This window comes from Cinclus cinclus, chromosome 14, assembly GCF_963662255.1.
Source record: "Cinclus cinclus chromosome 14, bCinCin1.1, whole genome shotgun sequence".
Classification (NCBI taxonomy): Eukaryota; Metazoa; Chordata; class Aves; order Passeriformes; family Cinclidae; genus Cinclus; species Cinclus cinclus.
Window position 1 is genome coordinate 18,093,058 of NC_085059.1, and position 27,976 is coordinate 18,121,033.

The following is a 27,976-nucleotide window of genomic DNA, read 5'->3' on the forward strand; positions in this document are numbered from 1 at the left end:
GTGCATTGAAGGTGAACCGACCGGTGGGGAAGGTGCAGATCTTCACTGCAGACCTGTCTGAGATACCACGCTGCAACTGCAAACCCACGGACGAGAACCCCTGCGGCCTGGACTCCGAGTGCATCAACCGCATGTTGCTGTACGAGTGCCACCCCATGGTGTGTCCTGCTGGGGAGCGCTGTCAGAACCAGTGCTTCTCCAAGCGCCAGTACCCCGAGGTACAGATCTTCCGCACGCTGGCACGAGGCTGGGGCTTGCAGGCCAAAACGGACATCAGGAAGGTACGTACTCTCCTTCTGTGTCACTTCCTCTTGTTGCTTCTCTCTTGATCACTCTTGGTTTGAAAACTGAATTTGAAGACTACTTGCTGTAGAATGCCATTTAGAAAAAAAGTGATGAATTTAATCTTTCCAGTCTTGCTAAGAGTGTTTTGGCTCAGCTGACCAAGAAAATTATATGCATGTTGATGTCCCACAGGGTAAGAAAGGTGATTGCTTGGTCAGTCTGCTTGTAAGAACCAATGGAACGGTGATCAGGATTTCCAGATGGCAACAGTGATTTTTCCTCCCCCCCATTATTGACTAGCCAGGTTTGTCCAGCATGAGAATCTTGTGTCAGAAACAGAAACCAGGGCTTGGGTCTTAAAAAAGGGCAGTGTCTTGCAGGTGGCTGTTACTACTGCTGAAACTGATTTTCTCCACCTAAAACACTTGTATGTATTTTTTAAATGCAAAGAAGAGTAATTCTTTGGACACACATCTGTGCTGAACAAAGAAGGAGAAATGTTAAATCTGGAAGGACCCCAAAGCTAATAAAGGATGAAGTGAAACAGAAGACTATTAGCATAGTAGGAAAAGAATGTCTGAAAAAGGGGTAGGGATGATATAAGAGGGAGACTTCGATAGAGTAGGCAAAATGTGAGGCTGTCCTATTGAAAACTGTTGTCTGCTGTGCCATAAGTTAAAGGATGTTTCTGCCATTCCATGTGCTTGTTTCACTTTCAGCAGACAGTCTGGAAACAGAAACACTCAGTTATTTAGTGGGGGGACCTTAGCCCCAGTGGAGCAGAGCTGAAGTTCTCTTTAATGGCTGGAATACGGTCTCTGCAGTACTTCACCACAGGACAACTCCATGGATTCACTGCAGGAGCAGGTGCCCCAGGTGCATCCTGCTGCTCCAGGTGGCTTGGTCCCCAAAGGGATATTGTTTTCAGCTGGAATGCAATTAGGGCAGTGCTTTGAGCTTTGCAGCAAAAGTACTGTTCTTGTGGTTAACTTCTGTGCTGTCCCTCGATGCTAATTCTTTCTTTGGCACAAAGAATAACCTGATGGTCACAGTTGTTCATTTAATTTATTTTGAGTTATTTGAGCATGTGAAACTGGTGTATGGCTCAGGGCTCTTGATGAAGGTTATAGGTCAGGCTGGCTGCAAAGCACACGGAAAGATTTTTAGGAAGGAAACAGGAGCGAAGTTCTAGCACAGAGGTGGACATCCCTCCATCCTGCAGATAATTTGTCTTGTCTTATCAGCTTGTTGTTTTCTGTCTGGCAGGGTGAATTTGTCAATGAGTATGTTGGGGAGCTAATTGATGAAGAGGAGTGCCGAGCCCGAATCCGCTATGCTCAGGAGCATGACATTACCAATTTCTACATGTTGACACTGGATAAGGTATGTGCAAGCAATCTCTTGCCAGCATCCTAAACAAGTAAAAAGATGGGAAGGAAGGTGTGATACTCCATCTAGTAAAAAAGTGCTAAGCATTGCTGATGAGCTGGTCTGCATTTCCTTTGAAATGACTAAATTAATTAACATGTAGTAGAGGAGCTTCAGGTTGGATTTCAGGGTTAGGAGAAAAGTCTGAATAGACATTGCCTGAGTTTGTTCAGAAGAGGTGAGGATAGTTGTCTGAGGACCATGAATCCTGCTTCAGCATAAGAGGCTGAAATAGGGGACATTGGGATTCTTCCCAGCAGCTGAACCTTGGAGAGCCCAGAATGGGGCTGGTGTGTGCCAAAAGAGGCATCAGACCTCAGACATGTAAGTTATAGGCACAGCAAGACCTTAATCTAAGTTCAGATCTCAGGTCTTGCTGTTCTCAGTCGAGTGATGGATTTAGTTACACCCACAGGCTCCCAGTGGGTCCTGCAGGGCTTGTTGTTGCTATGAGCTCCTGATTTTCAGAGGTTTAAGTGGTTTTGTCAGCTGCTTACCACACTTTGTCACTCAACCATGGAAAGATGAGAAGGAAACCATGAAAGCAGACATGGGGAGGAAGCTGTGAAGTGTGGGACAGGATAACAGTGACTGCTTTATATCTTTCCCCTCATCCTGCTGCAAGTTCACACACTGACCATATCTTGTTCTCCTTGTCTGGCTGATGGGGCAGACCCAAGTGTTAATATCTCCCTCATTACTACAAAAGCAAATCTCATTTGCAGCTTCCCTCTCCTCTCCAGCCCTGTAAGGAGCTGTGCACCAGTTCCTATACACTGACATGTAAGAAGTGGGAACTACAATTTTATTTTTAAGCAAAAGTTGGGGCCTGGAACCACTGCCTTGGAAGTGTGTTGGGGTGGTGTTTGTCCAGTACTGATGCTACAGGCAGACGTTGTTTCCCAGAAAGCAGCAGTGGCACTGTCCTGGCTGTTTGGGAGCCCTGTGTCTTTGAGGAGAAGGATCATGTGCAGGAAGCTGTATTGCCATGTGATCTGCCAGCACTGGCCAGAAGCATCAGAGCTGGTTGATAACAGTTGATGACAGCTGATTGAAATGTTGTTTTTTGGGTTTTGTTTTCTTCTTGCAATTCTAGGACCGAATCATTGATGCTGGGCCAAAGGGCAACTATGCTCGGTTCATGAACCACTGCTGCCAGCCCAACTGTGAGACTCAGAAATGGTGTGTGAATGGTGACACTCGGGTCGGGCTCTTCGCACTTGTAAATATCAAAGCTGGTAAGGAAATCGCTGTCAATGCCTGCGGTAGCCTCGGGGATTCTGTAGGGAAAAGGGAGGGTTTGTAGCTCCCTGGAAGGGGATTTAATTTTTATTTTCATACGGGTATTCATGAGGCTTAACAGCAACACTAACAAAATGAAACACATAGCCGTGGTATCAGTGGGGGTTGATACAGGGCCCTACTTACAGGATCAATGCCCTTTTTAATCTACACAGATCTATGGGGAGATTAATAATTTGGTGTCCTTGTGTAGTGGTGGCAGTCATTTGTGACATTATATTTAAAGAGTGCTTTTACTTCAGTAGTAAAACATGCTACTCTGTAATTCATTAACAACTTGCTTGATTTTGATCTGCTTTTGTGCCAGGGACTGAGCTGACTTTCAACTACAATCTGGAGTGTTTGGGAAATGGAAAGACGGTTTGTAAATGTGGTGCCCCAAACTGCAGTGGCTTCTTAGGAGTAAGGCCAAAGGTATGATGCATCCTTTAAGCTTTTGTTCTTCTAAATCTCTTTGCATAGATGTGTATCATTCATTGGGTGCAGAGGTTTCAGGTTGAAGAGATAATTTCATTGTGGCCATGGGAACAGTGCTTGAAATGAGTTAATTATTCGCATTTTCATTCTGAGAGAGCAAATCTTAGTCTTCAGTTATCAGAGTTGCTATAAATAATGACAGGAAGTTTTATTTTACACTGAAAGAATAAAAGAAAGAGGGTTTTTTTCAGATGGTTTAAAAAAATTTTCTACTTCTTATCATGGCAATTTTCACTGCACTAGAGGAGCAAAGGACAGGCATGGGAAAGACTTCATCAGATAATCAAGAAAATACAACTCAACCCAAAAGTAAAAGCTTGAGTAAATTGTGAGCATGCATGGAAGGCCAGCAAACTCACATTCCTTCACGCTGAAGTTGCTTTAGAGCCAGAAGGCTGCTACCTCACCATCTATTCTGCAGTAAAATTCTTGGTTTTATTCTGGTCTTAATGAAGTGACCGATTTTTACACATTGGATAGACATATGAAATTTGCCCTATCTGTAGTAGAAAAAGTACCAGCTTTTAGAACTTACTGACTTTTTGAGGGCTTGGATTTGTAACTGTAATGTTGCAGTAACAGGAATTGATTTCAATTACCTCCTTGTGTGAGCTGGTTCTCACTGGGAAAAGGAAATAACAGGAGCAGTTGGCCGAGTTCCCAGCTGTCACTCGCTAAATCTATGTCTCAGCTGTTGGTTTGTTACAAGTGCTTCACCAAATCAGTCTGTAATCCCTGTGCTCTGGCATGTGGATCCTGCCGTGACCACAGTTAAGGGTTAAAAAGCTCCAGCAGCACAGTTGTTGAGCCCCGTCAATATATAGGGAAGATTTTATAAATTCTCCAGAGATTAGTTCTTCAGAAAAATGAACTTATAAAAATAAAAAAAATTATGTCTTCAGAAGCTGACAGATGAGGGGAGTTGCACATCTGATGTATTTAGTTATTTTTCAGATTGCAATTTAAAGTTCAATTGATTTTGCGCTGCCCCTGTGTTATACATGGTTTGACTGTCATTTTTGCCTTGAAATAGCAGGGTGCACGATGGAAATCAGAAAATGGTGCCCTTTAGTTGGCATTCATATTGTGATATCTGAGGCAACTCATTCCATCTTGATGAGATGGGCTAAGAAACAATACCGAGAAAACAGTACCTTGGGGTGTTTTTTAAAAAAAATTCTTTTCACAATAGATGCATTTTTATGCTTCCTGAAGATACACCAAGATAAATCTGATTATACTCAAGTTCACTCTTAAAAGTGCCTTCTAACTGGGAGTGTGGAAGAATGTTTGGGAGTGTACTGTACTGCAGGAGCAAGTGGGAATCAAGTGGGAATCGCTTAGTCCAGCTGTTAGACCTCTCTTAGACATTCAAATTAGCTGTGAAGGGATTTTCTCATTCTCTGTGTAATTAGATGGCTGAGGAAGTAGGCGCAGAAAATCGGTGGCATCGTTTAGATGCAGGCATTTCAGTGCCTGCATTTTCAGTGATAAGAAAGGCCTGGCTTGTCTCCATTGTCTGGGGGAATGATGGTATGAAAGCAGAAACATCCACATGTGAAGGGGAAGGAAACAATCAAGAGATGTAACTCCCTGGTGACAGAAAAGCTGGATAGCCAACTGCAGCATTCTGAAATTGTGGGTCTGGAGACCAAGGTTTTTAAATGCTTTGGTGATGAAAATATTATGCACTATATTTATGCAGAGTAAAGGATGTAAAAATTGCTTCATAGGCATTGTCTCAGCACGAAGAGATGTCCTGAATGGAGAACGAATACTTGAACACAAAGAGATGTAGAAAATGGCACAGAATTTAGCTCAAGTCTCCTTAGATAAACTAAACTGATGGTGCTTTGATAAGGTCAGGACTTGAGGCAAGAAGCATCATCGTGGAATTGAGTGTTGAACACAGTGAGAGGCTCAGCCGGGCTTGGAGGGAGAGTTGGAAGAGCAGGGTTGGAGGAAGCCTTAGGCCAGAGAAGAGAGCACTTGACCCATTTAGTTGTCTGTTCTGGGTCCAGTTGTAGTTCCTTCCCTACACGGATAATTTAACTGTACTCATGACACAGAGTTCAGTTGTCATTGGTGTGGGAGAGTGAGAGGATGGGGCAGTTGCAAAGGAATAACTGAGTATGGGGAAATAGAGATTGGATATTCCACAGTACATACCTGGAGAGGTTAACAGCAGAAACAAATCCACCATAAAAAGGTCGTGGCCGGGCAGTTGTGGTGGAGAAGGGGCCACTGTGCAGCTCAGCTGCCACAGGACTGAGCTGTGGTGTGACACAGCTGTGGCAAAGGCAAATGGGGGCAGTGCTTTGGGGGAATTTCCTGTTCTTTTGGCTGTTGATGTCTTTGTACACTGCCTGTGAGGTGCTATCTGAGGTAGCATGTGTAATTCTGTAACTTTCATTTGGGATAAATTATGCTCAATAAGGGCAGAGAAAAGCCACTGGGGACACTGAGTGTACAGACTATGAAAGTTTCAGTTTGCAAGCAGGAGAGTTTGTCCCAGATGTTTCTTCAGCAAGATAGGAAGGCTTCAAATGTTGAACTTGATGATCTTGGCGGTCTTTTCCAACCGTAAAGATTTTGTGATTCTGATGCAAAAGAGCAGCATTGAGACAAGAACAAATAGGTCTAAACTGATAAATTCAGACTGAAAATTGAGAGGGAAGTGATGAATGAAAAAGTCCAGGAAGGTCCTGGATAGATTCCTTATGAGTCATGTGTGCCAGGAGACCTGACTGCTTTGACCTGAAGAGTCTGTGAGAGGTGGCACGAGCTCAGTGACAGCCCCAGCTCCTTATTCTGCTGTTGCTAGTTGTATAAATCCCATGTTGAACCAAGCTTTGCTGCAGGATTTCCAGGCTCTTTCAAAACAACTGGGAGCTATTTGCTGTAGTAAATTAGTTGCCAATTAGCGAGCAGCACTAGGTATGGCTGGCAGTGGGATTTCTGTCGGCAAAGTTTGGACCAGGAAGGGAGCAGGTGGATGGGGCAGAGCCCTGCATTAAGCCACATTCTTTCACTCACAGAGCCAACCCAGCCTCAGCGAGGAGAAGTCCAAGAAGCTCAAGAGGCGGCCGCAGATGAAGCGCAGGTCGCAGGCGGAGGTGATGAAGGAGCGGGAGGACGAGTGTTTCAGCTGCGGGGACGGAGGGCAGCTGGTCTCTTGTAAGAAGTCAGGCTGCCCCAAAGTGTACCATGCTGACTGCCTCAACCTGACCAAGAGACCTGCAGGTCAGTGCTCTGCACAGCTGGGCTCTTCTTGGGTCACAGTCGTGGCTCTGCGTGTCCTGGGTGCTGCTCATGACCTTGCACTCTATTCACAGCATCTTAACATTTAGAGGAATCTTTCTCGCTTGAACAGACCTTGTTGCCCAAACAACTCAACCCTGGTTTGCACCCCACTTTGTCTGCAAAAAGGTGAACTAGTTGCTGAAGGGGGAGCTGGTTCTTGCCTAAGAGATGGTGGACCCCATTCTTGGGTCCTGGCAGAGCATAATCCCAGCAATAGCTGAGGTATTGGTTGTTACACTAGCTGTTTTCCCAAAGTTGAAGACAGTTGTGAGTTGAATGGTGAGGAGAAGCACTGCTGTAAAATAGGAGTTAGAAAACAATCTCTGAAATGTCTGAATAGTCATTAGTTCATATATGAGAACAGTACCACAGCATATTCTAGTTTGTGGTAAAATGAGGGCAAAAATTTGAAATAAAAAATACTCAAAAAGTACAGTCCAGCTTCCAGCCTCTTCCCCTGCTTTCCATTTGCAAAGTTTCTCCCAACAGCCTTACTTAAAACCACTGAGGATTGCCAGCTCTGATATACATTTTTTTACATAGTGGGGGATAGTTGTCTCAGTCCTTTTCTGGCTTATACAAACATAGCCTCAAGTTTTTTATTCTCGATCTACTCTGGACTGTGTCCCACTTGCCTTCACATTTTTTAAAAACTGGAAACAAGTATTTTAACAGCATTGCAGCCAAGGCCTTGCTTATTCTGATAGAAGAGAATAATTATATTTTGTTTTTTACATAAAATTTCTTTGGAAAGTATGTTTCACTTATTTTGCAAAAATATCTTCTATTGATGTGATGTTCATGGTTTGATTTATCCTTCTTGAGTTTTCATCTTGGTCATTTTCTCTTACGTATTTCTTCCTCCTGTGATCCTGTTTTGCACCTGTCTTTATTTAATTACACCTTGTTGGTGCAAGAGCATTTGTCCACTCTAAATTCTGAGCCTGTCCAACTGAATTTTTGCAGTCCCTTACAGGCTCAATGTTATCTACCTGTAGCTGTAAGCATATTTGCTGTTCTGCTTTCAGAAATTTAAATTACTGTACACATTAAAATATACTTCTGAAGGATGTAATTTGAAATGGCTCCTCAGTTTGCCACAAGACCATTAAAAACTGGTTTTTGAGAATGATTTTCAGTCAGTTGTAGCATTTTTGCTCTTTTCACACATAGGCAGTGATTTTCATAGCCTGCTCCTCAGAGTATCATTCAAGACATGAAAGGTTCAGCACTTTCTACTTCAGATGTTTCTTCTGCCACCGGCATTGCTGTCAAGTAATTGGAATTTCCTGCTTGTTTGCATGTTTGCTAATTGTGTGATCTTACTTCCAAGAGCTCTGGGCTGCCCCTGGAGAAGGTGCTTATTCACTGGACCTTTTTATCCTGTCAAAGATTATTACAGTGGTTTGATAGGATTTATCCTTCCTACAACAAACTAGCAGGTTTTGACTTACTTTATTTTCCATCTTTACAAATTACCTCTATAAGGTTGGTCCCAGGGTCTTTGCAGTGGCCCAGTGTTGTGTGGCTCTCTGGGATGCTGCTGGTGCAGGGGGAGCAGTGACAGCTTGTGCTGCAACACCATGAGCCAGCCAGGAGGAGGGGAGACCATGGGAAGTGTTAAACATCCTCACTTAAAAAAAAAAAGCTGAAAAACTGGAAAAGGTACAGAAGAGCAGTGTGCATATTTTGAGATTGGAACAGAAGTCTTGGACTGGCTTCAAAGGAGGGGAAAAACTTACTTCATGTTGCCTTCAATCCCAGGGGAAAAGTAGCGTGAGAGAGGGGAGTGGAGAACTGCTGTTGCACAAGTCCAGGGAGCAGTGCCTGCAGCTGCTCAGTGCTGTGCTGCAGGAACCAGCCTCCCTGGAAAGGAGCTGGTAGCCGCAGCCACAGTCTGTGGAGCTCAGTGTGTCCATGAACTGGAAGCATTTGGTAGAGCCAGCCACAGCCTTGGCTGAGGGAGTAGGAGGCTGAGTCAGGGAGGTCATATACAAGTGAGACAAGCAGCAATCTCTGAAGTGTAATGTTGTGTTTTGCCTGCTGGTGGTGTTGGTACTGATGGTCAGTACGTTTGCTGTGAAGATGGAGCTGCTGGGGAAGCAGCTTTGTTTTATCGTGGCCATACACGGCCAGAGGTTAAGGATATGCCTTTGGGTTCAGCGACAATAGAAATTTAGCCCTTGTGATGACTGCTCTCTCACTTCTTCTTTCTAGAAAACAGGAAGGGAGGTTCTTGACCCTGAATTAAAAGATTAATTTGACATGTTTGCTTAAAAAGTCCTTTGGGTGTTGTGCACAGATAACCACTGCTGTTTTCTATGAAAATGAGAGCTACAGAGATGTGCATGCTGGGGGTGTCTGCTCCTCTCTACCTCTGTTGGTTAGTGCTGTGCAGGAGCCAGATGGGCTTTTGGTCTGAGCTGATGTGGCTTGTGTTTGTCATGATTATCATTGCCCTTGCTGCTTCTGAGAGTGCAGATTGGTGTTAACTGCCTGTCAAGCTAAGGCAGAAACTGAAGAGGACTTGTAGGTGTTACAGGAGTGCTCTCACTTTCCCCTGAACTCCCTTTTTAGCAGGCCTTTGTCTCTTGCCCTTGTCCTACTCCTAAGGTGTGTCTTTTCTCTTGTGTCTGTGCTGCAGGAAAGTGGGAGTGCCCGTGGCATCAGTGTGATGTGTGTGGTAAGGAAGCAGCTTCATTCTGCGAGATGTGCCCCAGATCCTTCTGCAAGCAGCACCGGGAAGGAATGCTCTTCATCTCCAAGCTGGATGGACGATTATGCTGTACAGAGCATGATCCCTGTGGGCCTCACCCTTTAGAGCCAGGAGAAATTCGTGAGTATGCACCTCCCATAGAAGGCCTGACTAACGGCGAGGACACCCAGCCACCGGAGCAATTGCCTGCAGACACAGAGGCAGACACAGACCTGAGTGTTCAGCCCCTGGACAGCCTATCTCAGTCTGTGGCCCTCAGACTGCAGTCACCAGAAAAACCCCCTGCTACCCTAGCGCTGAGGCTGCCTTCTTCAGACAAGCCCCCCACCACCCTTGCCCTGAGGCTGCAGCCATCAAACAAGCCCCCCACTACCCTGGCCCTCAGGCTACCTTCACCAGACAAACCACCTGCCACCCTGGCTCTGAGACTGCCACCGTCAAATAAACCCCCCGCCACCTTGTCACTGAGGCTGAAGCCGTCCAACAAACCTTCCACCACCCTCTCGCTCCGGCTTCAGCCTTCAGACAAACCTCCCACCACCCTGTCGCTTCGCCTGCAGCCATCAGACAAGCCCCAGGCTGCCCTGTCCCTCAGGCTGCAGTCAGAGAAGCAGCCCATCATTGTAGCGCTGCGGCCTCAGCAGCCTGACAAACCTCCCAGCAACGCGGTGCTCTGGCCATTGGACGAGTCCTCCAGTGACGCCTCGCAGCCTCAGCTGCCAAGCAAATCTCCTCCAGGATCACCGCAGTCCCTGTTGGATGAGTCACTTGTTACTGCTGATGACCTGCAGCTCCAGCTGTCAGATGAGACTCCTGATGCCCCCGAGGTTTTGGAGTTATCGGACAAGTCCCTCATTGACAGCAGGGCCCAGCAGCCCGAGCTGCTGGATGAGTTTCCCGTGAAATGCCTGCATCCTCCACTGTCTGACAGACTCCTTGCCACGGTGGGGATGCTGCAGTCCCAGGTGGAGGATGAGCTTCCTGAGGCTGATCAGCTCCAGCCACTGGACGACTCCTCTGCTCGGAGTCCGCAGCCACATGCTGTGGAAGAGGCTTCCAGCTCTGTGGTGCCGCAGCTCCCAGAGTTGGAGATGGCTTCCAGTCCTGAGGTGCTGTGGTCTGTTTCCGTTGAAAAAGTCCCAGACTCCCCAGTCTCACGGATCCTGCCCTCAGAGAAGGCTCCTGGATCAGCAGTACCACGATCCCTGCCTCTAGAAAACACTTCCTTCTCTGGGGCAGTGCAGGTCCCAGACACAGAGAAGTCTCCCAGCTCTGGGTCACCCTGTCCCCTGCCTCCAGAGAAGGCTGCTGGTTCGGGTGTGCCTCAGATCCTTCCCACAGAGAAGGCTCCCAGCTTGGGGTGTCCGTGGCCCCTGTCTCCAGAGAAGGCCCCTGGCTCCCGGTCACCACATGTCCTGCCCGTGGAGAAGGGTGTCAGCTCAGGGGCCCTTCGGATCCCGCTCGCACAGAAGTCTCTCTCCCCCGGGGTGCTGCGACCCCTTCCTCAAGAGAAGGCTGCTGACTCTGGCGCCCTGCGGGTTCTTCCTTTGGAAAAGCCTTTCGGCTCTGGGGTGTCTCGGCCTCTTGCTCTTTCAGCCCCGTGGCCTCAGGCATCGGATAAGCTGGCTGCTGCTGTGGCTCCTCGGCCTCAAGCCTTGGACAAGCCTCTAGCTGCATCAGCTCCGAGGCTGTTGTTGTCGGAGAAGGCGCTGCGTCCCGTCGACCAGAACGCTCAGCTGAAGGAGAGAGGAGCCCCAGCCGTGGAGCTGAGTCCCCAGCAGAAAGAGAGGACCATGTTAGCTGGGGAGCAAATCTCTTGGTCTGCTGGGAAGGTGGTGACGCACGTTGGACAAGTACCTTGGCCTACAGAGAAACTACAGACGCACGAGCAAAGCCACTGGTCCACCACAAAAGCCCTGACGCCTGCAGAGCAGCCTTCCCGGACAGCAGAGAAACTACCAGAGCCAACCCTTCAGCCCAGCTGGGAAGTGGCCTCAGCCCCCTCGGAGCAGACCCCGTGGACATCAGAGAGATTGTGTGCATTCGAGCAGACCCCTCGGCCAGCCAGGGAAGCGCCAGTACCCCCAGAGCAGATGCAGTGGCTTGTCAAGAACATTCAGACAATTGATCAGATTGCTTGGCTGAGCGGAAAAGCACAGACTCCTCGGGGGCAGGACCCTTTGCCTGAACAAAACACAGCGCTAGCCCGTAACCAGGATTCTGTTTGTCGCGAGTTGGCTGACTCAGAGCCAAAATGAGGTTGGTGAATATGGGAGGCAGGTTTCAGTCATTTAATGTTTAGGGAGGGGGAACCTTTTGTTTTTTTTTATTCACTTCCCTGAGCCCAGCCCCTAACCCATGCACATCCCATCCATATTCTCTTGTGGCATGAGCAAGGACATTCTCTTAAATCTGAGTCTGGCCCAGCCAAAGGGAGAGAGCATCCGTGACCTTTTCCTCTTCATTTTACAAATGGTAAAGCTGAAATAAAGAGTCCACTCTGGGTAAAAACCTCCAATTCCATTGAAATGGTCACATTACTGATCCAGCATGTTCAAGCTCCAGATTTGATTTGTAGGTGGGCTCCCAGGCACAGCCAGGAGCCTTGCTCTTGTTACTGCATTTAAAGAAAGTGGATCAGTCAGGCTGCCCTGGCACTGGAGATGTTTCATGGATCATGTGGTGAGCAGTCAGGTGTGTGTCCTTGCCAGACTCCAGAAACAGGAAAGGGATTTTGTGTCACCTGCCCAGGTCTCTGTCCCTGCAGGATGTTGCTTTACGAGGTTTGTCCGTGTGTTCACTGGAACATGCTGTGTGTGGGGTTTGCTCAAGGACAGGGATCATCTCCAGTGAGATGGGAAAGGAGCTCCTGCACGCACTCAGTGCAGTTTTCTCTAGCAATAGGCAGAAATCCATTCAGGCTTCTTTTTTACATGGCTGTGACTGGCCAGCCCCAAGAAGCGGGAAACCTGGAGGGAGTCAGGGAAAAGAGAGATCTTGGAAGAAGTTATCTGGCAGTTTTTTCATTCTCATGTCTTAATCCTTTAGCACAGGACACACGGAGTGTTTTCCTCCACTTGACATCATAGTGACCCATAAAGCAGCAATAGCAGAGCAGAGCAGAGTGGGTTCCTGGAGGTGCTGAGCACTGCCCTGCCAGGGGGACAGTGCTCCCTTTCAAATTTCCATCCAGTCTCTTCTAGACCTCTGTTGTCAGCGTGAGCCAGTGGACTGAGCAGTCCTTTCTCCCTTTGCTTCAGATGTGTTCAGAACGTGTTCCCATCACACCTGGTGTTGCCAGCAGCAAGCCAAGCCTGTCCCGCTCACTGCACAGCGCAGAGGCAAGGGTGCCCTAGCTGGATTGGGACCCATCTCAACACCTTCCCCTTGTGTAGCTTCTGGCTTAACTCTTCTACAACCAAAGGAGACTTGAAGTAACTGGACTGTGTTGGTGTGCATGTGTGTGTGCACGTGTGCGTCCATCCAACTGAATTGTAGTTCTCACACTGGAACACGGTGGGCTCCAGCAGCTGGCTGGCTTTCTTTTTTTCCTCTTCTTCTTACAGTGAAGGCAGTGTTTAGTACCTGGTGGTCACTGGGCTGGTGTCCAGACCAGGCCTGTTGAAAGCCGTTCACTCAAGCGTTGAGGCAGAAGTTGGCTTGGCTGTGGTGCTGATGGGGCAGACAGTAGAGTCCCAGGGATCCACAGCATCTTGTGACCACTGGCACCCTCACAGGCAGGAGGAGGACAGACCTCCTTTGGTGGCACTGCCTGGCCTGGATGGGGTTGGTGTCCTGCCAAGGAAACGCTGCTGCCCAGCTTTTTCCCACTCTCACAACATATTACCTCTGTAATTACCTGAACTCCACCATCTGGGGCCACAGCCTCAGATCTCTGTACCACCACCAGACCCTTGTGCAGCTCCAGTGTGTGTATCCTTCTCCTTGCAGGCAGATCCACAGGCCCTTCCCCAGGAAGGGAGCGTTCAGCCCCAATGCTGACCTCCTTCCTCCCCCATGGGAGCAGGTCCTTGTTCCCACCTGGCTTGCAAGTGCCTGCTGTTCCCAGAGCAGACGGTCATGAGCTTTGCAGTTTTCTATGAAGGGAGGCAGACACCTGTACCAAGACAAATCCCAATCCTTCTCCTTTCCTGATATGTGCACCCCAAGACAACGTCCTGCTGTAAAGGCTGGGTGTGCTGGGCACATGGGGACATTACCAGTGCTATGGTGCATCTCTTCTTTAGTCCGAATCATTTCAGATCCTCTGTAGAATAGCTCACGACTTGGAAAAGCTGTATGGCTTATGGAAACTTACTTGTTTAATGTTTTTTTGTTTTTTTTTTTTTTTTTCCGGGAAGACTGGCAGGTCAGTTCCTGCTTGCTGCTGAAACTAGGGAAATGCAAGCAGCTTGCATTCCTGCGTGACTCCTCCACAAAGGGAATCAGGACAACTCAGATCCATTGAGAGACAAGATTACCTTAAGGGCATTCATTAAGGTTTTTAAACAAAAATTTAAAAAAAAAATCTATGACGTTCAGTATATTAAGTATTTATCATGTGTGAGAAGGAAAATAAATCTTGAATTTACATTTATAAGCCTTCCCATGAGCTGGACTTAGTCATGTAGATTGTGTAAGTAGGGTTTCCTCAGTGCCAGCACCCAGCTAGCTCCCGCTGTAACCAGAGAGGTCTCTGCACTGCTCTGTCCACCTCCGCTTCGCATTGTCACGTGTTAACTAGTTACTTGTTTCATGAAAAAAATAAACTGTGAATATTTTTGGTGCAGGCTTTTTTAAATCTGTAAAATGGAGAAGTTCTCAGTGAATTCTCACAAGAGCAGGTTTGAAAGAAATCACTTCTATACGTCGTGGGCTCGCGTAGCAGGGTGAGGCTCACAGCAGCAGCTGCCTTTCATGCCAGCAGGTGCTTACCCAAAAGCTTGTTTGGAACAGTGAACATGGATTAAACTGTTGCATGGCATTTCCCACAGCGTACTTTGTTGCAGCTACTGTACCCTGTCTCTTTTCTCCCTATTCCACAAGGATCAAGTTTCTGGCTTGCTACCTTGTAGCTACTGTTGGAAAATTGAGTTCAGCATAGCTAGGAGGCTGCTTGGCAAAACTGGTGTTGAGGAACATCATTGAAGGAGGAAGCCAGGAAGCTGTTCTTCCCTCTTCGCCCTTGCTGGAGCCCTTGGGTGATGCTCTCTCAGATCAGAAGAGCTTTTCAGAGGGAGTCGTGGTGCTTTTGGGAGTCCCTGGGTTCTTTTGGGTCACGTAACCACGCCTGACCAGCTTGCAACCCTGCCCTTGTCCAGCCTGCCCTCATCAGAGAGCATGAGCTGGGGAACAGCTTCAGGCTGCAAAACCCTTGTGAAGGAAATGTGGGAATCTTCTGTACTCCAGGTGACTCACTGTGGTGGCAGCTGGCAGCACTGCCTTGGAGGAGGAGAGGGACATGTCTGTGTTGAAGCAATTGGGTTTGTTGCTGTTCGTTGCTGCCTTCAGAATTCAGCCAGTTTGAATCACGAGGGATTTTAAAAGTAGAGGGTGGAGGCAAAGTAACCCTGGCAGACTGTGGAAGAGACACTGCTGCAGCCCCATGCTGGGCTCAGACCTGTGCAAGAGCTCCATGCCAAGGCTGTGATGCTCTGTTGCTGTGTTGGAGGGATCCAATCATCTGGTCACTCAGTCCTGGGTCAGCCCTAATTGCACCCAGGGTGAGTGAGAGGTGAGTCCTGTGTTGATTCACTGGTATGGAGCACTGTAGAAGAACAATCAAGGGTGTAATTATCTCTGTCTCTTCCCTGGTGTCCCACAATGGCTCACAAGAATTTTCCAGACTCATTCCTGGTAGGCTCCCATTTCTGAAGGGGACGCAGGCTCTGCTCCTATATGAACACTTTTCTGGTCAACATTCCTGCTGCCAGGATAACTGCTGCCCCTGCTGAGAGCAGTGGGCTGGGGTCAGCAGCCATGACCTCCACCCCACCACAGGACCCACTTGAGTGTTGGATTTCCACTGCGGGCAGGAGAGTCCCAGGTGCCCTTTGGTGACAGAGGAGTTCTGATGAGGGTAACAACATGATCAGGGCCTTGCACCCAGTCGGGATGAGGGTTGCAGAGGAGGAGCCACCACAGGACCTTGTGGGATGTGTGGGCAGGAGGGGAGTAGGCACAGACCACTGTTCTGCGTGGCTTGTCCCAACTTCCCCAGTGCCCACTGTCAGCCAGGGCTCTGGTGAATCTAGCAGGAGAGTTATCCCTGTAAGGAATAATCACCTCACTTACTGCACGTCTCCAGATGCAAATTAGCCAATGGTAGCTTGCTTTATTGCTGTTCTCCAGTTAAACTTTTCCTATTTAACAAAAAAAGCTCCACAGTTACCAGAGTCACTTCAATACACAAAGCATCTGGGTGGTACCATGGGAGCACGAGTTAATTTAGGGTTAAACCCGCGCAGGCAGAGGCTCTGAAGGTGTGGCTGGTGTTAAAATTTGGGCGATAAGAGAGGTGGTTGAATGTAAACGACATTAAAGAACTAAGGTGAGACAGTGCATTTGCTAGAAAAGCTTCAGCTTAGTTTGACAGAAAAAAAAAAAAAAGGAAGAAAGAGAAAGAAAAAGTAGCCCTAACCTTGATTCTCTTGGCAGTATGTTAGCCCTGAGTATGCTGTGGGTGTGCCCTGTTTGGACACCACAGCCAGTGTTACAGGGCAGGGGGAGTTTGAGAAACCTCAGACCTTCAACACCTGTTTATTTTTAATTTCAGCCTTAACTTCTGGTTTTGCTCGATGTTTGGAATAACCATTATTGTAACCTGCTTGTAATGTGCTTTGCCCTAAATTACTGATGAGGCTTTTGGCCTTTGCTAGCCAGTGAGTGTTAAAGCAAAGTGGCAAATCGTGCAGCTGCTCTGAAAGTGTTGGGGGGATGCTGTGTTTGATCTCCCAGGCTTTGCCTGCGCTAATTACCCACCCTCCTGTGATAGTGATGACGCTGGTGGCAGCATTTGCAGGGGAGGCTGCTCCTCTTAGAGCAGCACAGCTGGGCTGATGGGTGCTTCGGGCTCCCAGGGCCTGGGACACGGGGCACTGGAGCTTGGGGACTGCTCTGCCACTTGCCTGGCTTCAGCAGGAGTCTCACTTGTAGGGTAGCAGTGCCCTTGCTTAGCAAAAGATGGGAGAATGCAAGATTCCTGCTCCGGGTCCTACAAAAGTGATATAAGCAAAGTTTGGTGATGGGGGGACAGGACAGATTGTGTGAGCTCGGGCTGGAGGAGCAGCAGTGATGGACAGTCCCTACAGCACTGAATCTACCTCCTAGGGAAATCTGAGAAATGGGTGTTGCTATGGCCTATTTCAAGGTAAAGTTTTAATCAAGTTTGCCCTTGGCAAAGCCCTTGGGCTATTGTGGTGCTATTGTAAACCGTTGGCAGCTTAGCACAGTAGGGCTGGACTCACAAGGCTCCTGGCCCTCGGGCTGGGGCTTCTTGGGCAGCTGATCCCATCCCCCTGGAGCTGGGGGCCGGGCTTCAGCACGTGTGACTGAAGCAGGACGAGGAGTGGCTCGGTTCCTTCAGTTTATGGTGGTTTTGAGACTCAAACCGGTGTGCCACTGATCCCCGTGGAGCCATGTGAAGCAAGCAGGCACCCGCTACTGCATGTTCTTCGTGTCCGTTTGGTACTGAGCTGGTTTCAGTTTTTTGTTTCTTTTTCTGATGTTTCCAAGTTGTTGACTTCAAGGAACTGGGTTTTGTGTATTTTTTTAGACACTGGGAACTTGTTAAAAGGAAAAGCAGCAAGCACTGGGAGGCTCAAGGTGGAAACGTGGCTGGAGCTGAGGATTGCCCCAGGCCGGAGTGGGTGGGAGGTGAGATGTGTTGGGAGCAGGCAGGGAGTGGCTTTCCCTGTGAGGGGCTGTGGAAGTTTTTCAGCAGTGGCACTCCCAGCCCTGCATATCCATGGTGCCGAGCTCACTGCCCCACCAGCCTGCTCACCCTCGAGACACTGACCGTGTTGGGCACTGTGCCTCGCTTTTAATGTCCCCTGTCACCCTCCCAGCACCGTGTGTTCTTAGCTGGGGTTCTGGCTGCCAGCTAGCTGAGGGCCCTGAAGAGGGTGGCTGCCCACTGCCCCTTCCTCACTGCCCAGGGACATGGGGGGCCACTCGTGGCAGCAGCATAAGTTGTGCTGGAGCCATGAGTGAGAGGTTTGCTCGTGGGAGGAACCTTGGTGTGACCAGCCCTATGCTGCCTCCTTTCCCCTCTGAGCTCTGCTGCCCACAGGGTCCTGTTCTGCAGGCTCAGGTAGAGGGAAACCCATCAGGAGTCAAGGATGCCAGCCAAGGCTGAGGCCAGCACCGGAGCACTGCAGGGGGGACAAGGGAGTGCTCAGCCCTGGCCAGGAGTCGTCTGTCAGTTGTAAGAAGGAATGCCAGAGCAGGTGAGAGAAAACTACATATTTCCAGCATGTATATTATTTTTAGAAGAGGGAGAGGGGAGAGTCTTGGACCATTGATTACTTTCATTTTGCTCCCCTTAGACTGCTGGCTGTGTATGTGAAACTTATAATGAAAAGAGGGTTGCCCTGCCCAGGTGCTCCCAGAACATGTACTGTAATTCTTTGTATATAGAAGAAAAATTACTGTAAAGTAAAGTTTAACTTTACTCTCGATGTCCTCTTGTGGTTTGTGTTGCTGAATGGGGGGAGGCAGGAAAGGGAGAGCCCTGACAGCCTCGCGCGCAGGGGTATGGCTCAGACCACAACGCGTTTTATTTACATTGTACACCTCAAGAGAAGACGCTTAAATAAATCTGCAAAGAACCAAGCATCTCTGAGAGAATAAATTACTGGCCACCACTGGGCCACCACAGCTCCCACAAACGTCCCAGGTGGCAGGGAGGGGGTCCCCAGGGTGACAGTCCATGATTCCCAGCACTGCACGGCAGCCCTGTGCTGCTCTGTGTGCCAGAACAGTCTGTAAGCTGTGCTGCAGACAGGCCCAAACAGCTAAAACACAGGAGGTAAAAAACCAGAGGAGTCCAGCACGCACCAGCTGCCCGTCCAGCAGCAGCCATTCCCTTTTGGCACAGGGGCTCAGTGGTGGCAGCAGCTGTAGAAGTAGGGACTGTTCCTCTGGCCCAGGTTGACACCCTTGTCCTCTGGAAGAGAGCAGGAGCAGCAGGCTGCTGGCACGTCTATGCCACCAAAGCTGCTAGTCCTATGTGTGGGCCCTGGCACCTCCCAGGCAGGTCACCTGGGGAGGGTTTGGTGCCCCATGAAGAAATGGCAAGGTTCAGGGTTATGGCACAGCTCATGGGCATGGCATGGCCCAGCCCAGGGCGGGAGGCACAGCCAAGCTGAGCATGCCTGGGCAGGGCTTGTGCAGACCTGAGCCATTCCTGCAGCCCAACAAGGCTCCTGGCTTCCAGCTGCCAAAGGCCACCATGACCCAACTGGGTGGATGTGCTGAGCCTGGTCTGAGCAGGCATGAGGATGCTGATGATGGAACTCGGTCTCTAAGAGACAATTCCTGACATGAAGCCACCGCAGCCCCATGAAAAGCCCTGCCAGACCCCCAGAGCTCATGCTCTGCACCCTCCCTAGAAGCACAGGAAAGGATGCTTGGGGATGGACAGGTCTTGCCTACTCACCTGTCATCACCTGGAAGGCAGAGAAGTTCACATAGTCCTCGGCCACCTTTTGGAACAGCTCATCTGGTGGGAAAGGAGGCATGGCAGGTGTGGGTTGCCCGCTTGCCGGGCAGAGCCCCCAGCCCTGCTCAGCCAAGACATGGCCCCAGCGAGGAGCTACTCACCCACGCTCTGGCCCGTTTTACTGGAGGTCTCAAAGTGGTCTGCTTTGATCTCTGAAATGAGGGTGCAGGTTGGCACTTGCTGCAGGTGCAGCAGATATAGCTCCATGGGCTTGTCTGCCCTGAGTCACCCCTTGGGCACAGCTGCTGACAGCGGGTTGGCAGGGACCCAAGGCAGGGCTCTCAGCCCCTTGGCCCAGCTGGCCATGTGCCTGCCCATGTCAGGACATGCTGTGCCCAGGGGGTGCAGGGAGCACACAGGGAGCCCTGGTGCCACTGGATCTGGTGTGGGCCCACAGAAAGGACACAGCTCCTCAGTCCTCCCTCACTCCCACCCACTCAGTGCTCATGAGCCCGGGAAGGGCCAGCACCGGCCGTACCGTCAGCGTAGTCCTGCACATCGTGGAAGTCAACACCCCTCTTCCTCCTGTCCTCCTCCAGCAGGTCGCTCTTGGTGCCACACAGGTAGATCCGGCAGCCCTGCAGCAGAAAAAGGGTTGGGAGGGGTCTCCAACACATCACCACCAGCAGCACCCCGTGTCCTGTGGTGAGGCTTCACAGCCCCATGAGCCCCTCCCTACCTCCTCACAGCTCTGCAGCTCGTTCACCCAGAACTTGGCTCGCTGGTAACTGCCACTGTCGGTGAGATCTGGAGAGGAATCAGGGTCTGCAGACACTGCTCCTCAGTGCCCGACCCACCACCCTGGCCCGGGACTTTTGCAGCCGCTGCTCCTTCCCGTTCTCCGTGCCCTTACCATAGCAGACGACGGCAGCCCGGGCTCCCCGGTAGTAGATGCGGCTCATGGCCTCATAGCGCTCTGAGCCCGCCGTGTCCTGGGGGCGACAGGGAAGCGCTCGGCAGGTGACAGGGGTCGGAGGGTCTCAGGGGTCCCTCAGCCAGGGGATGGCCAGGGATGTCAGCGGGGCGCTGGCACAGCCCTTGCCCCTGCTCTTACCCAGATGCCCAGGGTCACTGTCTGGTCTCCCACGGTCATCACCTTGGCCACAAAAGCGGCTCCGATCGTCTGGAAGCAAAGCAAGAGGAGTGGTGGGAACCGGCCCGGGGAAGCGGGGGCATCTGGCCTGGGAACACGGTGGAAACCGGCGCAGGGAAACGGGGGAATTCACCCCGGGGCGTGCGGAAGGAGGGTGAGAAAACGAGGGGACCGACCCGCGGGCGCGGGAGGGACGTGGCGGGTCCGTACACGGTGGGGGACAACTCGCGGGGACGCCTACTCAGAGACGTGGGTGGCAGCTTCCCGGGAACACGGCGCGGAAACGAAGTGATCACGGGCAGGATTGCGGGGGTGACACGCGAGGGGCTCATCTCGGGAAGGCGAAGGAGACACGGGAGGGCGCCATGCCGCGGACGCGCGGCAGCAGCGCGGGGCCGCGAGGTGCCGGTGTGTCACTCACGTTTTGGTAGGGCCCGGCGCGGAAGCGGCCGTGGGCGCAGCGCTCCACGAGGCTGCTCTTGCCCACCCCCTCCTGCCCCAGCAGCACCACCTTGGCGTCCACCCGCCTCCCGCTCATCCTCGCGCCGCCGCCGCGGGGCGGGGCCGCAGCGGGCGGGGCGGGACCGGAACGGGGAGGGGCGTAACCGGAAGCGGGAGAGGTGTGCCGGAAGTGCGCAGTGCGGGGCGGAAGCGCGCGGCGGGGAGGGCCGGGGCGGGGCGCGCGGGCCGCATGGCGGCCGCCCAGCAGGCGCGGGCCTGAGCGGTGGCCCCATGGGGAAATACTGCGCCAGCCTGGGCGTCCTCAAGGGGCCCTGGGACCAGGTGTTCGCCGCCTTCTGGCAGCGCTACCCCAACCCCTACAGGTGCGCCGGGTCTCTCCGCGACCCCTCTGCCTCCTTCCGCCAACCCGGTCCCACCTGGGGTTGGTGCCATTCCTGGTCCTCAGCCTAGCCCTGCCCTTTCCCCGGGGGTCCCGCGGGTTCCAGCCTTCGGGGATGGGTGTCCCGCACCACCAGTTCCCAGCGGGCAGTTGGTTCCTCCCTGCCTTAATCCTTCAGTTCCTGACGATTCCTAGCCCCGGGGAAGAGCTGGCGAGGAGCAGGGCTTGATGTTTTCTTCCCTATTTTAGCAAACATGTCCTGACCGAAGATATTGTGCACCGGGAGGTGACGCCGGACCATAAGCTGCTCTCTCGGCGGCTCCTGACCAAGACCAACCGGATGCCGCGCTGGGCAGAGCGCTTCTTCCCAGCCAATGTCGCTCACTCCGTCTACATCCTGGAGGACTCTATCGTGGACCCCAAGAACCGAACCATGACCACATTCACCTGGAACATCAACCACGCTCGTCTCATGGTAGGTGCTGCTGCTGGGCAGGTGTGGGGGGGTGGAGGGGACCCAGCAGTGCCCACAGCTGGGCTGTGCCTTGTGCAGGTGGTGGAGGAGCGCTGCGAGTACCGGGTGAATCCCGAGAACAGCAACTGGACCGAGGTCAAGCGGGAGGCCTGGGTGTCTTCCAGCCTATTTGGCGTCTCGCGGGCCATCCAGGTGAGCTCAAGCAGTAAAGCTGCTGCTCTCTCCTGCTCTACCCTTTCCTCGTGATGGTTTTTACACCCTTTCCCTTTGTTTCCTCCCCATCCTCATGAGTTCTTGAGGCACCCAGACCCATCACAGTGAAAGTCACTGGGACAAAGCCCCAGGGGCTGTGTGTGACAGGACTCGCACCTTCACTGACTTTTCTCTTGCAGGAGTTTGGTCTGGCCAGGTTCAAAAGCAACGTGACCAAGAGCACTAAGGGATTTGAATATGTGCTAGCAAGAATGCAAGGTGGGCACCAAGGGCAGGCTGGGGCTGACCGGGATGGGTCTCTTGGAGTTAGAGGTCACACGGGGACTACTTCAGTCCAGGGGCAGGTTGTGGCTTGAACTAATCTGGCTGTAGAATCCTCACCCCTTGCCTTTGCCCTGTGGCACAGCCCGCTCTTCCTGAGCGGAGTAGGCCAGCAGTGATTGCAGGGCCGGGCAAGGGTGGAGTGCAGGCAGGAGGGGATGGAACATGGCAACAGTCACGTGCCTGTGGTTCCCCTTTTCAGCGTGCCCTGACGTGCGTGCTGGGGTCAGGGATGCCAGGCTCATCTTCCTCCCTTTGTGGGGAAGTGCCTTGGTGGCAGGGCCGGTCTAGCCGGCACTCCTGTGGGGTTAATAGCTTCCATGTTGTAGGAGAAGCTCCATCCAAAACACTGGTGGAGACAGCCAAGGAAGCAACTGAGAAAGCCAAGGAAACAGCTCTGGCTGCTACGGAGAAAGCCAAGGACCTGGCAAGCAAGGCAGCCACCAAGAAGAAGCAGTATGTGTGAGGGGCCATCTGCACCAGGACAGATAGGAGACTCCTTAGATTTTGTATTTTTAAAGAAACTGTACAAGTCTGACAATCAGCTGCTGTTTGACCCTTTCTGAGATGTAATTATCATTAAAGAATCTATTCCCACCTCTGATTTGGCTGAGGCTGGCTTGGCTAGAGCAGAGCCCAGTGCTGCTCTCTACTCTGGGGTGGTCCAGCCCTTTGTAGGGAAGACACAAACCAGGGTTTTACCAAGTGCCTTTACTACAAAGTGTCAGGTCTGTACAAGAGAGCAGGGTGGCTGCAGGAGCATGAAGGCAGGTTGCTTAATGTACTTGTTTCCCCTTCCTGGCACTCCAGGGGCAGGAGAGCCTTCCTACAGTCATGTCTGCAGTAGGCAGCACTGCCCCATATCAGGCAGCCCCCAGACTGCCTAGGTGTGCACAGGGGGAGGCAGGAGGGTGTCCTCAGTGACAGCTGGGCCTTCTTCCAGCACCTCTTCCAGTGCTTGTCATGCACAGCAGGTGCCACAGTGCAGCACTAGCCCCGTGCACCTAGTGCCACAGTTGGTGCCACCCAGCTGTGGGGGTTAAAGCCGGACTCTTGCTCCCACCTGAGGTCCCTTAGCCTGGCAGCTGTGGTGAGGCTGGCCGAGGCCAGGTTTCCAGCAGGAAGGAGGCAGGCACGCAGTGCAGGGAAGGCACCAGGCGCCGTCAGGATGCCAGGCTGTGGGGGCTGGAGTAGCTGTGTTCCCTCCCGGTTCCAAAGCTGGGCAGCAGGTCCCCGCTGAACACCACACCATCTACCTCTACCTCAGCATCCTCTGGGCACAAGGGGAAGCGCAGGTCAGGCCCTTGCCTGCTTTCCCTCCCTGCCCACCCTCGTTCTTTCTTTCCCCTTTCTTACCTTCCTCGGAGGGCTCTGAGAGCCGTGACGAGTCCAGGCTGTCAGCCCGTGCCCGTTCCCCATCATTGGGCAAGAGCAGCAGTTCCAGCCGCCGCTGCAGGCTCCGCTGCCGGTCCCGCAGCTGGTCCTTAGCCCTTCGTGCCCTCAGTTCCTGCTCTTCCAGCCTCTGTGGGGGCCCAGTGATCCATGAGTGGGGGCCAAGCTAGGCGGCCTTGTTGCCACACAGGAACAATATCGGGGCCAACATCCCCCTCACCTGGATGTGAAGCCGGGCACGGTGCAGGAGGCTCAGCGTGGTGGAACGGGACGGCCCCGCGCCCACCGGTACCTGCTGCTTCAGCCGCTCCAGGCAGCACCGGAGCTGGGCTCTCCTGGGACCGGCCGGGGGGGAACGACACGGGGGTCAGCCACGGAGAGACACGGGCTCTACCAACCCCTGCCCCGCCGGTCTCCCCATACCTGTGCTTCTCCAGCGCGTTGTGCACCGACCTGCGGAAGACACGCCGGTGGTCAACCCGGTCGCCACCGACCGCCGCCGTCCACCCACACATCCATCCGTCCACTCGCCCGCCGCTCACCTGACACTGCCCACGGCCCGGCGCGACGGCGCAGGGCTGAGCGCGGCGTAGCCGTGCTCGGCCTCGGTCAGGCCGAGCGGGTATCGGTGCTCGCGGTGCTCCAGGAACTCGGCTGCCTGGAGCAGCACCTGGATGCTGGTGGCCGCGGGCTCCATGGCGGGAGGCGGGGGGGGGGGGGGGTGGCCGCGAGCCGCGCTCTCATTGGCTGCGGGGCGTCCCGCGCCGCCGACGTCATTCCGGCGGGCAAACAAATTCAGGCGGGAAAGCGCGTGCTTCAAATTTGAATCGGTGGGAGGGGGCTACGCAGGCCACGCCCCCGTGCGTCAGGCCACGCCCCGTCTGTGTTTAAACAATTATCATCAGTGGTCACGCCCCCTTAAAGGCCACGCCCTCCAGGAAAGGTGCGCCCGGTGACGCGCGCGGCGAGGATCGCCCGTGTCCGCCCATGCGAGCCGGGCGGGAGCAGGCACGCCCTGCTTCCCCCAGCCCCTCATCCCCCGCCCCATCGAGTCCACGGCTGTCCTCAGACCGGCCGCGCCTACCAGCCTCCCCGGGAATCGCCGCAACCTAGCGCCACACAGACAGACGGGTTTATCTCTTTATTAAAATCCATCGGGGGGAGGCGATAGGGAGGGAAGGTGAGCGCCGGGCCCCAGCTCCCGGGCACGGCACTGCACGGCACGGGCGGCCCCGGGGCACCCGCTGTCATGTGAGGGCTGTTTGCACCTTCTCAGGCCAGGCCCCGGGGGGAGACTCTGCCCCGGGGCCCAACAGCAGCCAAAGTTCACCTGAAAAAAACCCACTACGAAGCACATTTCCAGACGGGGGCCAGGTGCACGGCAGCAGCAGGCAGCTCACCGAAAGCAGAGCAGGCCACGGTGCACCAGGAGAGGTGGTCCTGCGCCCACCATCACTCCGTATGGGCTGCCACCGTGTGTGGGGTCCTGCCCCTGTGCATCGGGGGAGGCCTAACACCACGTGGGGGGGTCCTGCCGCCATGCCCACCAAGCTCTGAGGAGAGTCACGGGGCCGAGGTGCTGCCCAGCAGCCCCGAAGCGGCCCTGGGCACCCTGTTGTGCAGCCTCCTATGAAGCAGGTCTGGCAAAGGGCTCTCACTGGCTCCGGGCACAGCGGGACATGGGCGGGAGGTGTGTGATGTAGCAGTGGGTGCAGACACGTACGGGTTTGGTCTGGCTATAGTGGGGCAGCACTGCGGTATTCGGTGAGCAGTGGGCACAGAAGATCTGCAGGGAAGGCACAGAGGGGCTGAGCAGAGCTGGGTCCCTCGGGGAACCCCACATGCCCCGTCCCAACCCCATCCTACCTTCCCACAGCTGCGGCAGTGGTGCCGGCGGCGTAGCAGGGTGAAGGGCGAGCGGCAGGCAGAGCACTGGCTGCATGTGCTGTCCGGCACCCACTCAGGCAGGTGGCGGGCACCTGCTGGGCAAAACACGCTGGTAAAAGCCCTTCAACCTGGCTCCCCTCACAGCCAGACCCCCTGAGGCAGGATGAGGGAGGATCAGCCCCAGCCTCACACCCTGCCCCAGAGCACGGCACCTGGGCAGTGCCTTACCTGCCCTCCCGGTAGCCTCTGCAGGCCTGAAGCACAGTGGGCAGTCAGCCACGCGAGAAGCATGTGTCACACAGGAGTCACCATCTTTCTCTTCTGTGGGGACAAGGGTTGTGGTCCAGCCAAGCTGAAGCTGGGCGGGCACTATAGTCACATTTTTCCCAAGCCTAGGGCTGTGGCCTTGTCTCACCAGGGATGGGTGATGGGCAGGGCAGAGAGGAGCAGTCCCACATGTCCCCGGGGATTACTCACTGCTGCCACTCTGCTCCTCTGAGGGCTCCGCCTTCGAGCACACGATCTTGAAGACCGTTTTCAAGATGCTTCTCATGTCACTGGCAAAGTTGGTCTGAAGCTGATCAGCCACCCCTGCACCAGGAGGGTGGGGGGTCAGAGTGCTGGGGGGGATCAGGGTGCTGGGGGGTTGGCTTGGGGGTCACTCACCCGAGATGCAGACGAAGAGGGTGTGCAGCATATCCTTGGTGCTGCTGTAGCGGGAACGCAGCTCCGAGCAGCGGGCGCGAAGCTCTGAGCAGCGGGCACCTGGAGTGGCATGGAACCCCATCCCTGGGCCACTCCGAAGGGGCTGGGGGCTGTGCAGGGGGGAGGTGACCATTACACCAGGGATGGTATCAGATATCCCTGTCCCAGTGGACAGGGATTTGCCATTTTGGCCCTGATCCCTGCCCACTGCACACTCCTGATGCCAGTCAGTGCCAAGGTCATCCACTACACTAGGGGGTCCCAGTTGTGTCGTGCAGGTGGAGGGTGGCTGGGTGGCATTAGGGACCTCCAGAAGACTGAAAGGAGCAGGGGTGTCCACACTGGGCACAGCTCCCCCCCAAGCTGGAGGGGTGTCTGGACTGCAGGGATCCTCCTGTTCAGCTGTGCACAGGCTCCTCTCCAGCAGGCAGAGCTCCTCTGCTGACAGCACCCACAACAGGTCCCTGTGGTGAGGGGTAGGCATCAGCTCCATGTCACAGTCTCACTGCTGCCCCACAGCCCCACCCATCACCCCCCACTGCACACCTGATCTTCTTCAGGAGGTTGTAGAAGGGGCTGAAGACTCGGGACATCTCCTCAGGTCTCCGCTCCAGGCTGAGGGGACCCTCGGGGTAGATGAGGAGACCGCTGTGAGGGGACAGAGCCCAGTTCATGTCAGGAGTTGCCTGGGACCCCAACTCCCCATGGGGGGAAGGGGCTGGTACAGGGCAGGCAACATAACCCCCTCTTCAGGGGCTGCACCCACCTGATAATGGCCAGGCGAGGGATGGTGAACATCAGCAGTGGTTCGTAGCCATCAATCATCTCCTGGGTCAGGTAGCCCAGGTGCAGGGCTCTGGGGACACACAGACACCCTTACAGTGGATCTTAGCCTAGGGATACTGCCCATCCTTGGGGCTGGAGTCCCTGCAGCCCCCACCTGACACACAGTGTCCCTCACTCACCTCTCCACTGTCTCACAGAAGAGCACGATGATCTCCTGCTGCCTGTAGATCTCATCAGGAGACTTCACTGCCACCAGTGAGGACACGTAGCTGGAGAGTAGGGGAGACTTGAGGCTCCTACAATCCTGGCACAGCCCACCACAACCCCAGCACCCTAACCCTGCTCCTTACCTCAGCTCAAACTCTGCAAATAGCTGGTCGAATTGGATGAGCACAGCACGGACAGGCTCTGGGTAGGAGTTGGGTTGGCTCAGGCTTTGCTCCCGCAGCACTGTCCGGACCAACTCCAGGCTGCACAGCAGATTCCTGGCCTGGGGCCGCAGCTGTGCCCCATCTGACTCCTCCATCTCCAGGAAAGTCCCAGCCAGGAGACACTGCCAGGATAGGGACTGTCAGCAGCCAGCACCCAAGGCAATGCCTAACACCAGGGTCAGCTCACAGTGGGGTGTCCATCGCCCCGGGCTCACCTCGGCAGCAAACAGCATGTGGTTCCCCAAGTTGTCCACCAAGAGCTCCTCGGGGAATTTGACCAGGTAGTCACGGCTGTGCCGCTGCGTGGGGATGCACTCCTCCATGATCCGCTCCAGGACAGCCAGCAGCTGAGCCTGGGAAAGGCAGGGGTGTCACCTGCAGCTTCCTGGGGAGACCGAGTCACGCCGGGACCCGGGCTGCCCCCGTACCTGGCTGAGGTGGAGCTGGTTGAGGAGCACCAGGTACTGCTGTGGATCTAGTTCAGCATCCAGCCCATTGATCTCGGCCACCACCCTTGTCACCCTCTCATCGGCAAAGAAGAACTGGGAGAGCAGGCGTGGGTCGGAGCGCTGCGGGAAGAGCGGAGGGGTGATGGTTGGG

General features: G+C 53.4%; 5 protein-coding genes across 6 annotated transcripts in view; 2 read left to right on the forward strand and 3 right to left on the reverse strand.

Moving 5' to 3' along the window:
* Positions 1 to 18,189, forward strand: part of NSD1 (nuclear receptor binding SET domain protein 1) — a 59,699-nt gene extending 41,510 nt beyond the window's left edge. Inside the window, exons 17-22 of the mRNA XM_062502139.1 lie at positions 12 to 281; positions 1,552 to 1,668; positions 2,810 to 2,951; positions 3,323 to 3,429; positions 6,531 to 6,735; positions 9,440 to 18,189. Of these exons, the coding sequence (XP_062358123.1) occupies positions 12 to 281; positions 1,552 to 1,668; positions 2,810 to 2,951; positions 3,323 to 3,429; positions 6,531 to 6,735; positions 9,440 to 11,769 (3,171 nt within the window). The 3' untranslated portion in view covers positions 11,770 to 18,189. The remainder of the gene's footprint in view (positions 1 to 11; positions 282 to 1,551; positions 1,669 to 2,809; positions 2,952 to 3,322; positions 3,430 to 6,530; positions 6,736 to 9,439) is intronic.
* A 112-nt stretch (positions 18,190 to 18,301) lies between these two features.
* On the reverse strand, positions 18,302 to 20,866 carry RAB24 (RAB24, member RAS oncogene family). Its single transcript, XM_062502143.1, has 8 exons — positions 20,747 to 20,866; positions 20,287 to 20,355; positions 20,086 to 20,164; positions 19,912 to 19,979; positions 19,711 to 19,810; positions 19,334 to 19,384; positions 19,170 to 19,232; positions 18,302 to 18,677 (listed from the first exon to the last, which is right to left on the reverse strand). The coding sequence occupies exons 1-8, from the start codon at positions 20,861 to 20,863 to the stop codon at positions 18,613 to 18,615; spliced, it is 612 nt and encodes a 203-aa protein (XP_062358127.1). The 5' UTR covers positions 20,864 to 20,866; the 3' UTR covers positions 18,302 to 18,612.
* A 150-nt stretch (positions 20,867 to 21,016) lies between these two features.
* Positions 21,017 to 22,779, forward strand: PRELID1 (PRELI domain containing 1). Of its 2 annotated transcripts, none has more exons than XM_062502140.1 (5): positions 21,017 to 21,149; positions 21,416 to 21,641; positions 21,720 to 21,833; positions 22,034 to 22,112; positions 22,505 to 22,779. In XM_062502140.1, exons 1-5 carry the CDS (start codon positions 21,058 to 21,060, stop codon positions 22,639 to 22,641), a joined length of 648 nt encoding a protein of 215 aa, XP_062358124.1. In that variant the 5' UTR covers positions 21,017 to 21,057; the 3' UTR covers positions 22,642 to 22,779. The 2 variants fall into 2 exon arrangements, with proteins under 2 accessions (XP_062358124.1, XP_062358126.1); XM_062502142.1 differs by having other exon boundaries at positions 22,538 to 22,779.
* Positions 22,780 to 22,898: 119 nt separating this feature from the next.
* Positions 22,899 to 24,264, reverse strand: MXD3 (MAX dimerization protein 3). The gene is made up of 5 exons (XM_062502211.1): positions 24,110 to 24,264; positions 23,991 to 24,020; positions 23,788 to 23,902; positions 23,532 to 23,697; positions 22,899 to 23,448 (listed from the first exon to the last, which is right to left on the reverse strand). Exons 1-5 carry the CDS (start codon positions 24,262 to 24,264, stop codon positions 23,339 to 23,341), a joined length of 576 nt encoding a protein of 191 aa, XP_062358195.1. The 3' UTR covers positions 22,899 to 23,338.
* Positions 24,265 to 24,976: 712 nt separating this feature from the next.
* Positions 24,977 to 27,729, reverse strand: LOC134049496 (lateral signaling target protein 2 homolog). Its single transcript, XM_062501979.1, has 10 exons — positions 27,592 to 27,729; positions 27,296 to 27,498; positions 27,125 to 27,214; positions 26,926 to 27,015; positions 26,706 to 26,807; positions 26,121 to 26,623; positions 25,932 to 26,045; positions 25,683 to 25,775; positions 25,434 to 25,546; positions 24,977 to 25,353 (listed from the first exon to the last, which is right to left on the reverse strand). Exons 1-10 carry the CDS (start codon positions 27,697 to 27,699, stop codon positions 25,222 to 25,224), a joined length of 1,548 nt encoding a protein of 515 aa, XP_062357963.1. The 5' UTR covers positions 27,700 to 27,729; the 3' UTR covers positions 24,977 to 25,221.
* Positions 27,730 to 27,976: the final 247 nt, after the last annotated feature.